This window comes from Vespula pensylvanica, chromosome 12 (assembly GCF_014466175.1).
Source record: "Vespula pensylvanica isolate Volc-1 chromosome 12, ASM1446617v1, whole genome shotgun sequence".
Taxonomy (NCBI): Eukaryota; Metazoa; Arthropoda; class Insecta; order Hymenoptera; family Vespidae; genus Vespula; species Vespula pensylvanica.
In genome coordinates, this window is record NC_057696.1 from 1,360,298 (window position 1) to 1,373,110 (window position 12,813).

Below are 12,813 nucleotides of genomic sequence, written 5' to 3' on the forward strand. Positions count from 1 at the left end.
GCTTGATTTAAAGTGTCAAAGATTTTTGTGTATGACCAGATGTATTCTACATGTCTCAATAAACAGTTGTATGTGAATTACCTTTCATAATCACCGTTATCGATTATTTTTATTAACTTGTACTATCCATCTCCTACTTTCACTACCACTGTATATTTAATAATAATAATAATAGTAATAGTAAAAGTACTCGATTAAGATAATAAGGTAAAATTTCAAAAATAATACAAATTAAAATCGAATCTGATAAATTGTAAGAGATTTATTACAGGGAATATCTTGAACGATCTTTATAAAATTCTGAGATAGTTTTAACGGTTCATTTTTTCAATCATGAACATCATCTCAAACGGTTCTTTATAATTAGCAAAAGAAGAGGAAGAGAAAGAAGAAGAAGAAGAAGAGACAACTTTGTCACGTTTGAGTAATTTTGCCGCGAAAAAACATTCCTCCCACTCGGTATCCCAATCATCCCCTTCTACCTAAAAGTCTAGCCAATAAGGATGCACCACTCACACCACTGCAGCCCCCTTGTGACGACCTCTGTCAGTAGCGAAAGAGGGTGTGTTAGGTTAAACGGAGAGGCGACTGTCATCGCGTCGTTCTTCGTGCCGATTAACGAGCCGACTTAGACGATACTTGCACCTCTGCGGGTGCTTCTTCGCGTGTATTTGCCAGTGATGGTTCCACGTTGCTTCCATTACCTTGACGCCCTTATTTTCTACACCGTTAATAATCAAGAAGAAGAAAAGAAACAGACACAGTGCACGGTAAAATGAAAAAAAAAAGAAAAGAAAAGAAAAAAAGAAAACTTATATATAATAGATCAAATTCGGCCGATCAAATGCTGATAAAAATTTAATTTATCATTTCCTTTATAAAAATAAATTTATATGCATTCTACGTCAAATACGGTGATCGAATTTTAACAAAAATACATCTATTCAAAATGTTAATTAACTAGTTCGTTAAAACTAGGATATTAATAAGATTAAAAAAAAAGAAGAAGGGTGTTCATGAATGTCCTCGTTTCTGACGTAATTGCATATTTATTTTTTTCAAGTATAAAACGAGTCTTGAAGAAGTTCAACGTTTTAATTTGTTGTACACAGATATATTATATATAGTATGTTGAACGAGAGGTGCGTGCGTCGTGCGTGCTTGCTCCGTATGTGCATGCGTGCTACCGATAGAGAAATGAATCTTTGACTTTAACGTACAGTAATGATATCTTTTATTAAAAGAATTTTCTCGAAAGGACATCCTTTTCATCCTTTGGATCTTGACTCATTCGATATGCACGGTCGAGTTTATATGCCGCAGAGGGGTGGTGACCCGGACTGTAACGGGTGGGACCATGGTACACATACACTTTTGTAACCTACATGCATGGGATATTGGTAATGTCTTAAATATGTAAGGATATATAGATATATAGATATATATATATTTTTTTTTCTCTAATAAACTAGGTCAATTAGATTAGTAATTGTTGTTCAATTATTTCTTTAGAAAGAAAAAAAAAAAATAATAATTTGAGATACTGTTATTGACCTTATTATCACCGTTTGTTAAGCGCATGGGCGCGGTTTTGATTTATTATTATTTTTTTTTCTCAATTTCCTTTCTTCCGTTTCTATTTTTTGTTTCTTTTTTTCTATTTGTCTTTCTTTCTGAAAACTTGTTCACGTTTTATTACTCTTTCAAGCAGTCATATTTATCGGAAAAAAAAAAGAAGAATAGAGGGAAAATGACGTTCGATCGTTCCACCCTTCAGGATATGAAAAAGAATGTGCTTTGTTCAAGGGCGTGGCAAATTCGTTATGCTGATCGTTGGATCAGTTTAATTCAAATATGATACTTCTAATGATTGTTCTTATGTAGGTCAGTAACGATACAAAAACATGACCTTATTTTTTTTTCTTTTTTTTTTTTTCTTTTTATTTCTTTTTTGTCTTTGTGAAATAATAATCAATGGAAAGCTTTGATCACTTTGTAAAATACTTTTTTTAATTTTTTCGAGTATTCATATTATTTAATTTTAATTACTGAAATTGCTTACCGAATTTATTGAGTATTATTACTTGCGAATGTTCCAATATATACTAACTACTTTTTATTAATATTTACCATTTCTTGAAAATATAAGAATTATTTGATCGTATAAATATTATATAGATTTGTTTGAAATTCGGCGGCATCTTGACCCGTACGCACGTACGTGACATAAAACGAATACTTCATAAAAACTTCAAGCCTCGTAAATATGTACATGTACCTTAAGTCCAGATCAGGGCTGTCGAAAAACTGTTTTTTTGCGCGTTACAATATTCTCGTTTATATATGTTATAATAAAGAAAAAATTACATGTAATAAAAAAAGAAAGATTCATTATCTGTGAAACAAATGTAAGCGTCATGATCTTCGATTATTTTACTTGGAAAGTATAAATGATAGAAGAGAAGAAAATTTTTATGTGAAGCTGTAAAGTGTGATAAAGGATGAGAATGGCTATAAATACCTAATTCGACATCTCTGATCTAAGCAATTTATTATTTTTTTTCTATTATTCAATATTTTTAATGTACATAGAAGTGTTCATAAAATATTAATCATGCTTTACAGATGATCTTTTGGATTAGTTTTCCTTGCTCTTCCTATGTGTGGAATAGACACTGACGATATGGTAATTATTGTTATTAACCTTTCTTGACTATTGTTTTATCATATTTATATAAAAATATGAATATAATTTTATATACATATGTACATATTATTTATTGCTTATAAGAAATGTAATTATTATCATAGGATGCAATATGGCTTCAATACTTTGGCATATCTCTGGGAATAGTTATGCTTCTCCTGCCTTTGTCTTGCTCTTATTGTTACTCTTCCCAAACAATACTACAGGTTAGTGTTACTATTATTGTTGTTGTGTTATTGTTATTATTATTATTATTATTATTATCATTATTATTATTATTATTATTATTATTAAATATAGAAGATTAGATAACGGTAATATTTTAATTAAGGATAAAATTCTGTTTTACAAATACTCAATATATATTTTGTTTTCAATTACTACTATAATTTTTAAAGAAATTATAATCTTTTTTAATTCTGTAATTATTATGTATAATATAAATTAATATGGTATGGTGTGTTCCCGGTGGCGGTGGATATTGTTGCGGTTCTTTGATTCATCATCATTCCTGAATTCAGCCCGTGAGGTAATTAAGGCTCCACTGCCAAAGCAAGACCACATTTCATCACTGCCACCACCACCGGGACGTCTCACCACTGCCAAAATATTAAGTATGTTATTTATTTTGGTTATAACATTATACTTTTGGTAATAACATTATACTTTTGGTAATAACATTTATACTGCATTCAATCACAAGTATACTTTTATAGATGAGCTTTTATAAACACGTTTGTTATAATTATGATTTATGGATTATTATTTGTTTACATTATGTGATATTTGTTTTTAGAGTGCGATCAAAAATTTATAAGCACTCCTGATGGGCCGCAAAATGGAACTTTCTATGCACCCACGCTAATAAATCTAGAAGGATCATCTTGGCAGTGCATTTACATGTTTTTAGCAGGACCACGTCAACGCGTGGAACTTATTTTTACTACATTTGGCCTTCGAGGCAGGCCACCAGCGTAAGTAATATAACAAATGATTATTGGGTATAATATATTGCTTTCTAAATCACTGTCTCAAATAAATGTTTGTTCTCTACAGTGGATCTGCTGTTGGAGAATTACCTGCGTGAGTTCTATTTTTAACGAGTGTTTATTAAAATATTAAATTTCCTCCAATAATTAAAAGGAATTTTATAATCATTTTAATCTTTGCGTTTATCTTCTATCAATTTTTTTATAAAAAATTTTAATATTTTTTTCTTTTTTTTTTTCAGTTGTAGCCATGAATACATGGATATATATTCGGAAATTCGTTCAGATAACACTACCAAGTTAATAGAAACACCATTCGGAGGTCGTTTCTGTGGCCCAATTCCACCTCGAAAACGTATTTCTCTTTATCAAGGCATTGCTCTCAGTTTCTATACTGATAAAAATATAACGTTACCTACCCTATTCAGTGGGATATATACTTTTATCAATGCATGTAAGTTATTTCAAAGATAAGTTATATGAAAACAATTGGAAGGCTTTTTTATTGAATATATGATTATAAATAAATTAATGTTATATTTATACAGCCGTATTTGAAATTGGAACACCAATACCAAGTGCACCATGTTCTTTCACAATAAATTCAGATGTTAAACGTATTGGAAACTTATTATCTCCGACTTATCCAGGAACGTATCCAAAAGATCTTTCATGTAGTTATCAATTCATTGGAAAACCAAGTCAAAGAATACGCTTGGAGTTTCGAGATTTTGACTTATTCTTTGGCGGGCCGCAGTATGTATTTTGATTTTATAATATTTTTTTATAACATAGGAATAATGAAATGAGACAATGTTATATTATAGTTGCCCTTTGGATTATGTAAAAGTATATGATGGACTCGACAATACATCTACTACTATTGGAACATATTGTGGGCAACAACGCAATTTGGTATTATATTCATCAGAATCCAATCTATTTGTATTATTTGTTACTCTTCAGCGTACAGCGAATACGCAAAATCGTGGTTTTAAAGGAATTTTTGAATTTTCAGAAAGTTTTGTTAAATTAGGTAAATATTTATATTTATATATATATATATTTTTTTTTTCTGAAAGATACAAGTAAAGATTAGATTTAAAATTTGTATTATCTTCTATGTTTAGACTTTATAACCAGTTATAATGGTGAACATATACGAGGCTCGGAATGTGATCAGAAGATTTTAAGTAAAAAGAAATCTTCTGGATTTGTGGTTAGTCCTAATTTTCCATTTCCTTATATGCCAAAAGTTGTATGCCGTTATTTTATTTATGGAATGCAAGATATACAACATCTTGAACGCGTTCGCTTGGAATTTGTAATATTTGAAATTCCAAGAAATGAATTTAAAGAAGAGTAAGTATAATTATATAAATATATATACAACCGTATATAATTGAAATAATATTTTCTTGCTTATTGTTTATAGTCCTGCATGTACTGATGGTTACTTAAAACTATATTTGAAAGGTCAAGAAACAACAGATTCTTATGATAAATTTGATTATGAATTATGTGGTGTGAAAAATAATCCAGAACATGTAGTTAGCGATGGCCCAAGACTTGTTATGGTATTTAGCAGTGGAGAATACCAAGGAAAAGGTTTTAAAGCACGGTAAATATCAAAATATGTCAAAAAGAAATATTTATTACATATATTTGTAATATATGTTTTTATATATTATAGGTATACTTTTGAGACAGAATATAAAATACCTGGAACAGCAGAACCAGATGGTACCTGTATATTTAGATACAGAAGTTCCTCTCGAAAAAAGGGAGATTTTAATTCCCCACGATATCCTAGTAATTATCCAAGTGATACAAATTGTACTTATTTCTTTTATTCGACGCCGAATGAACAAGTGACGTTGATCTTTGATCATTTTAAAATTAGAACCAGTAATGTGAATCTAACGATCGGTCACTATGGGTGAGATAAAAAATGATTTCTCTAATGATTTCTAATTTTCTGATATGTTAAAAAAATTGAAATTGGAATACTGTAATATAGATTTTAATAAGTTTTTAATTCTATCTTTTTACAGATTAACTTTATGTAAAAACGACTGGTTAGAAATTTATACTATGTATCGCGATAATACAGAAAAATTAATAGGCAGGTACTGTGGTATGACTGCTCCAGGACCAGTAGAATCAACTCTTGGTGCTCTCGGTTTAAAAGTAATTTTACATTCAGATTCCGAAAAAGTTTATAGCGGATTTAAAGCGCGTTATACTTTCGAGGTAGCAAAGCCAATTTTTGGAGGTAAGAAATTAAAGAATATAATATTTATTGATTACTTCATTTAATATCATGATATTATTACAGATTGTGGATCAAATATTAGCAGTTTGAATTATGGAATAATAACTAGTCCTAATTATCCAAAGAAATATGGTGGCCCGTCGAAAAAGTTTGCTAGTAAAACATGTAATTGGTTCATAAAAGTACGACCGAATCAACAAATATTATTGAATTTTGATAAGTTTTCTGTAGAAGGTGATCAAACTGGTAAGTAATGAATACGTATATATTGTATTGTCTTATTACGTATATATATATTATGTTATTTTCTCTCTCTTTTTTTTTTTTTTTCTAAATGTTTCTTTAGCACGAGGTTGCCCTGCAGCAGTACTACGTATGTGGTATTCTAGTTCGTCCGCGCCAATTGAGCTTTGTGGTGCTAAAAATAATAATACCAATTGGAGCTTTGTATCAGAAGATAATAATATGCGTCTTAGGTAAACATTTATTTCTTATATTCTTTTTTCATGTTATAATGATACTGAATATATATTGTACATAATATTTACAGTTTCATATCAGCAGATAAAGCGGTTGGACAGCTTGGTTTTAGAGCAATATGGACAGAGATAAATATAAACGGTGATTGTCCAAATCAATTTCTTTGCAGCAAAAATAAGTATTGTATTTCAAAAACGTTGAGATGTAATAAAATCAAAAATTGTGGGCCGAACGATACATCGGACGAAGAGAACTGTAAGTTTTGAAAATAATAGATATTTTCAAAATCTTCTTTTAATGTATTTTGATGTTGTCTTTTGCTTATACGATTTCTATATTCGCGTGAATTATTCATATACAGTAGCGTAATACAATTGTGGTTATTACTGATATTCACATTGAAATTTATATGCATTCTTGTTATACATTTAATACCATGTATAAATGGTTCACAAATGTATCATAAAAGAGTAATTAAAGAATGAACAAATAATTTGATGTGAAATCTGTTAATGACTACATTTGTACATGGAAAGGTCTTTCTCTCTCTCTCTCTCTATATATATATATATATATTTTCTTTTTGTATTATGGAATTTTTAAATATTTTATTAACATTCTATAACGAGATACATGACTCGTTCAGTATTAATGAAATGAATGTATTTATTAAAGGTATAACTGTAATTCTATATTATAATCTTATTCATTTTTCTGGACACAGTAAAAATATTAATGTTTCCAGGAAAATTTGTTATACATTAGATGTTATACAATTGTCCTTGATTTACTTTTTATTTTTTATTATATTTAAATTTAATAATTTTCCTTATAATCTCTCTCTTTCTAAATCTTTATACTATTCACTACTATCACATACCTAATAAAATCCCAAGCAAATATACGTATACCACATAAAATTTGTAGATACTGCACGAAGCATGTATTATCATATTTGTTTAAATAAAAAAGAAACGAGTGTTTAATAAATTATATGTATATATGCAGTACATATATAGTTATTGAATAAATTATAAAAAAATTAATTCTTAACAATATATAGAATACATAATAATCGATTCCAAAGCGTCGATAACACAAAAGTCACTCATAAAAAAAGATGATACGCGATGCCTATACATACTAAATTTTAACTTCTGGGTAAGTAGTTGTACACGTGTGTACAGGTGAGAGAGTGGTAGGATTGAGCGGATGAATGCTTGTGTGGTGTCGCAGGTGCAGCATCAGCCCCATTGTCACCAGCACTGGCTGGAGTCTCTGCCATGCTTCTTCTCTCTCTGTGCTTTGTGTTCGTGGCCATCTGAGCCCCTCATGAAGCTTCCGACGATCCGGCATGTTATCTCCCTTATCACGTGAGTTCTCTCACAGTATTGCACATCATACCACATGAAATTCTTGAAGTGATTGATGTGTTTCCAATAAAGACAGCTTTTCTTACAGCAATTCCTGAGTCATTGTTTTATAATAGACAAGTTTTGTAATCATTACGTAGCATTAATAACATTAACACTTAACAATAGAAAACATTAACAACTGCTAGCATTGATTATCGGAATCAACAAATATGAAATATGTATTAGAATACTAAAACATATTTTTATTTTTTTGTTAATTGTACTACCCATATTTAATTTTTTAAACCTGTTTTACAGGAAATAATATATGGTGTCATTTACTTCTTCTAGAAAAATACAATAATTCTTGATCACTGTAACAACATAACATCGGCAGTTTTTACAGTACATAATTTCTTTAAATCTTAAAATTATATGTGGTAACACTGAAATCAAAAAGCATGCAGGATGTTATTTATTATGTCCCTCTTAATCATATAAATGCATGTGATTTTATATTCTTTTTGTGAGTCTTGCAAAATATTTCCTGAATTGTATTGTCGACCTTTCTCTTGTAGTTTCCATCAATAACCTTGAGAGTTTGCAAATAAAAATTTATAATTATCTATATTGACACCAAGATCCTTCTAAAAACTTTAGCACTATAGAAATTGTAATGAATTCTATTTGTTAGATGTATTGCGATCAACAATTTTATTGTGTTTAGGTGCTTCAATGATATGAAAGAAACAAAGTTTGTACATATTGATAAAATGTACATAGATATTTCATGTGAGATTTAAAAAAGTACTGGATTATATATGTAACAATACACAATCAAACAGATTTTATTCATAAATTTACAGGTGTTGCTACGATATCAGCAGATACCTATGTCATCCCAGCAGTATCTGTTGCAGCTTCTATTTTAGTTGTTCTGTTTGTATGCCTGTTATGTCACAAAGTTAAAAGACCTGTTCAAGAAGTTCACATTGATAATCTACATCAACGTATAGAAGAACATCATCCCTGCTACCATCATCATGCTCTTCTGCAACATCACCAGGATCATATTCATGAATATAATCAATATCAACTTGAACAACCTAGCCCACCTAGTGACAGTGATGCTGAACAAGTATGCGGTGATGAAACAAGTAGTCCAGATAGTGTGTGACCGTGGCCACTTGCAGCGTGGTTAAAATCCTGGAATTCCTTATACTTCTCCACGTTGCTTCCCAGACTTTCTAATGTGTAACTAGTTGTTATTGTTGTTACTATTGTTGCCTAATGGGAGCAACTTACAGTGTCATCAGCACTCACTATTACATATGTCAACACGTTCCTTTTAGATTCAAGTGAGACAAGAAACTAATGTAGATGAGTCTATCGATCAATTCAAATACGATCGCTTTTACATCTTATTTGTACAGAATATATTATTTTTAATTCAAAACATAAATTTACTATGTTTCAGAATATAAATTTTATCAGCAATACTTAAGTGTGGTATATTCATTGTACTATGCTATCATAATATTATTAATTATACTAATGCTGCTATTTCATAAAATATATAATTTGCATGTAATATATTTTGTACAAGTATAAGTAGGCAATATCTTTTTACTAATGTGAATAATAATATTGCAAAGTAAACTTTTTTGTACAATCAATTGAAAATGGTCTTCATGTATCTAGTAATATATATATATATATATATAAATAACTGTCTCCTATCATATTTATGATAAATTAAGGTACATTATCTTTTTCAATTGCTAATACATAAAGAAAATATCAAACTATATACACACACCCACACATCATGCAATATAGAGTTTTAATTTCCTATTGTTATTATGTGAAATAATTAAAATCTATTGGTTAATTAATTTAATAAATAATATTATAGTACGAAATATAATTAATTTTATAATAGTTTTGCTAAATACTCATAACAAGGATTAGTATGTGTAATACTGAACAACTATGAATTAAAAATAATTTTTATTGTTACTTCAGCAGACATTGTACTATAATTTACAACTACTTTTAACTGCCAATTTATTTATATTATTCAACTCTCAAAATTTAACATATATATATATATATATATATATATATATATATATATATTCACAGATTTTATATTACAAACGATTTGCAAATCTTTTCAATTATATAATTAAGAAAACTACCAAGAGAATTTTAATATATATTTCACAGTAAATGCTGCCATGGGAGCTAAAACAAAATATATTCTAAACTATCTTAAATAAATTCCAAGATACATCTTGTAAGAGGATGTAAACTAGCAAACAAGGATATATGCAAAAGAAGGAAGGTCAAGTATATATATATATATAATATATATTTGATAATGTTAATTAACATATTCCAGATTTCTTGAAATAAAATCTTATATACATTGTGTACTACATTCCAGAATCTCATAAAAACATTTTTTCATGTTTTGTAGAGCATTGAAACAAATAATACTGCAGAATTGTAAGACTTTATAATATCGAACCAGCGTGTTCAATTTCTTTAAATATGCGGAAAAAGTTATGTGATATGCATAATAGGTAATTATATATGTATGTGTACATGTATATAGTGCAGTTTAAAAATGATGTTTATTTCAATATATTCTAAGAATTATCGAAAAATTATAAGCATTCTGTATTGCGCTTTCGGCTATTAAAGAGTTATTATATACGTTTATAATTTCTATAATCTTTTGAAACATATTGACTGCACAAAGTTACTTATTAGAGATATTTTGGTAATATCATATATAATTCTTTTAAATATAATCCGCAGATCTATCATGTATATGGTCTTTTGATCTCTATTAGTGAAATATTTAATGTGCAAACTTTATAAAAATGCAAACTTTTGTTGGAACTAAATTATAAATATTAAATGCAACCATCAGCATTTTTATTGTGAAAGAGAAATAATAATTTTGCAATTATTAGCATTATTGTTTTTATATAAATCAACACAATGTATATACATATAATTTATGTAATTGAAAATGACATATTAAAAAACAATTTGGATAAAATACTATTACTTCAAAATCATATATAATATAAATAGGTGTATAATATAGATACATTAGTAATATCAAAGAATTACTATATGATAGTGTATGTCTAATACTATATTTGTAAGTATGAAATTTGCTATATAAGCAAGGCATATTGATTAGAAATACTTAGATCAGCTTAGATACAATACATATGGTATTATCTAAGTATGATACAATTTAAGCATGTATTATTAACATATATGAGAAATTTTGCTCAGAATATCAAAAATTCTGATTATCTATTTAAAACAAATTGAAACAAATTTTAAATCAGAATTACAAATGAGCATGTTATTATAGAACATCCAAAAGGCAAGTATAGAAATTTTGGTAAGAAAACCAGTATACATTTTGTAACAAGAGCAGAATTATATACACTTGCACTAAGTATAACAGGACCATATATATAAAGAATATCATATTTATAAAAAAAAAAAAAAAAGAAAATTTTTTCAGTGGATTTTATTTTTTTGTTACTTGAAAATAACTGCATAACATGTTGTTTTATTATAAACATTTTTCATTTGATCTATAATATTTATATAATTGAAATACTTATATTTATTATTCGACATATTTAAAAAAAAATTGTAATATTTATTTTTTTTATCACTTTTTATTTAATTAATTTCTACGATAAATAAAATTTATTGTTTATTTACTTTTCTTTATTATAAATTGAATCCATTGAAAAATTAGTTATTTCAAAATATTGATATAACTTGCACCTATATTAAACATAATAATTCAAAACATATAGAATGCATTTTAAAAGACCAAAAAAGTGTTTTAGCTAATGGAATAGTATTTTTTGGCCAATTTTGGTCTTTATTATACTCATCAAATTGAATGAAATGTAATTACAATTAATGTTCTATTCATGAATATATGCTATGAAAGATTAACTGCTGTAAAAATCAATATAAAGTTGCTATAGTAGCAAGGACCAATATTAGCCAATAAATATAATCCAAATATTAATATTTAAAATAGGAAATAACAAAATAGGCATATATACTCATGAAAAATATGTTCACTACAATTTGAGAAGTTTTAGTTAAATAAAATACGTAATCATATTTTATGAAAAAGTAATGCAAACTTTTTGCATTTATGAATATATTCTTTTTGTAATTATAGTTCCATTACAACTATAACAGCTTACTCATGTATATGATAAGATTGATGATTTACAAAAGTTATATCTTAATATTTCTTATTGTTATATCTTTAAAAAAGTATATTTGTTTTTTATAAAAATATTTTTTCTGAAAGATTTTTTTTAAACAATTCTAATTTCTATAATTAAAAATAACTCTAATTTTAAACATATAATTCTTTAATAATATAATATTGTTTACTGCAAAAATGATAAAACTCATGATGCATAGAATTTTATAAATTAGCAATAATTCTAAATATTGTTTTGTCAATTATGCTAGCTGGTTTAGCATACAGAGTAAAATTCATACTTGCGTTTGGTAAATCGATTTAATAATAAGAGAATAATTTCTTTCTTTTTTTTTTTTTTTTTTTTTTTTTTTTTTTTTTTTTTTTTTTTATTATTATTTTTCGGTATAAAATACTATTTTACTATTTCTATGATCACTTTATTTATGCAATGCAAACACTACATACAATTATTTTTATTGAGAAGATATATAGGTAATAAGTGTAATATTTCTTTTTTATATATATAATATAATGTTTTTAATAAGTATATTAACACGTAACTTCGTGTACTAAATTGGACACGTTAAATAAACTATTTAAGGAGTATCTCTATACTCTAAATAAAACCAGTTTTTATAAAAATAAGTATCAAAGGCAAGTAAATGCATAATACCATCCTCCATTAATGTTATGTAAGATAAGTAATTAGTTTAATGCAATATTATATGAAAACT

General features: G+C 27.4%; 1 protein-coding gene across 10 annotated transcripts; it reads left to right on the forward strand.

Annotated features, from left to right (window-relative positions):
* Positions 1-377: 377 nt before the first annotated feature.
* On the forward strand, positions 378-9,524 carry LOC122633602 (tolloid-like protein 1). 10 transcript variants are annotated; one of them, XR_006328150.1, is made up of 18 exons: positions 378-770; positions 2,626-2,686; positions 2,812-2,913; positions 3,229-3,321; positions 3,504-3,681; positions 3,764-3,790; positions 3,939-4,150; positions 4,245-4,452; positions 4,524-4,732; positions 4,827-5,058; positions 5,132-5,317; positions 5,390-5,635; positions 5,751-5,971; positions 6,035-6,217; positions 6,318-6,447; positions 6,522-6,706; positions 7,515-7,612; positions 7,688-8,666. XR_006328150.1 is itself a non-coding variant. In XM_043821643.1 (18 exons), the coding sequence occupies exons 3-17, from the start codon at positions 2,820-2,822 to the stop codon at positions 7,774-7,776; spliced, it is 2,493 nt and encodes an 830-aa protein (XP_043677578.1). In that variant the 5' UTR covers positions 379-770; positions 2,626-2,686; positions 2,812-2,819; the 3' UTR covers positions 7,777-7,824; positions 8,673-8,806. The 10 variants fall into 10 exon arrangements, 9 of the variants coding, with proteins under 9 accessions (XP_043677579.1, XP_043677580.1, XP_043677578.1 ...); XM_043821643.1 differs by lacking the exon at positions 7,515-7,612 and adding an exon at positions 8,673-8,806 and having other exon boundaries at positions 379-770; positions 7,688-7,824; XM_043821644.1 differs by lacking the exon at positions 7,515-7,612 and having other exon boundaries at positions 7,639-8,666.
* Positions 9,525-12,813: the final 3,289 nt, after the last annotated feature.

Excerpts from the sequence above, each read along its gene's own strand:
- LOC122633602 (XM_043821636.1), top strand. The coding sequence starts at position 2,820 with ATGGCTTCAATACTTTGGCATATCTCTGGGAATAGTTATGCTTCTCCT. Across the intron at positions 4,151-4,244 it reads ATATACTTTTATCAATGCAT|CCGTATTTGAAATTGGAACA; the intron begins GTAAGTTATTTC and ends ATATTTATACAG. Across the intron at positions 4,453-4,523 it reads TTATTCTTTGGCGGGCCGCA|TTGCCCTTTGGATTATGTAA; the intron begins GTATGTATTTTG and ends GTTATATTATAG.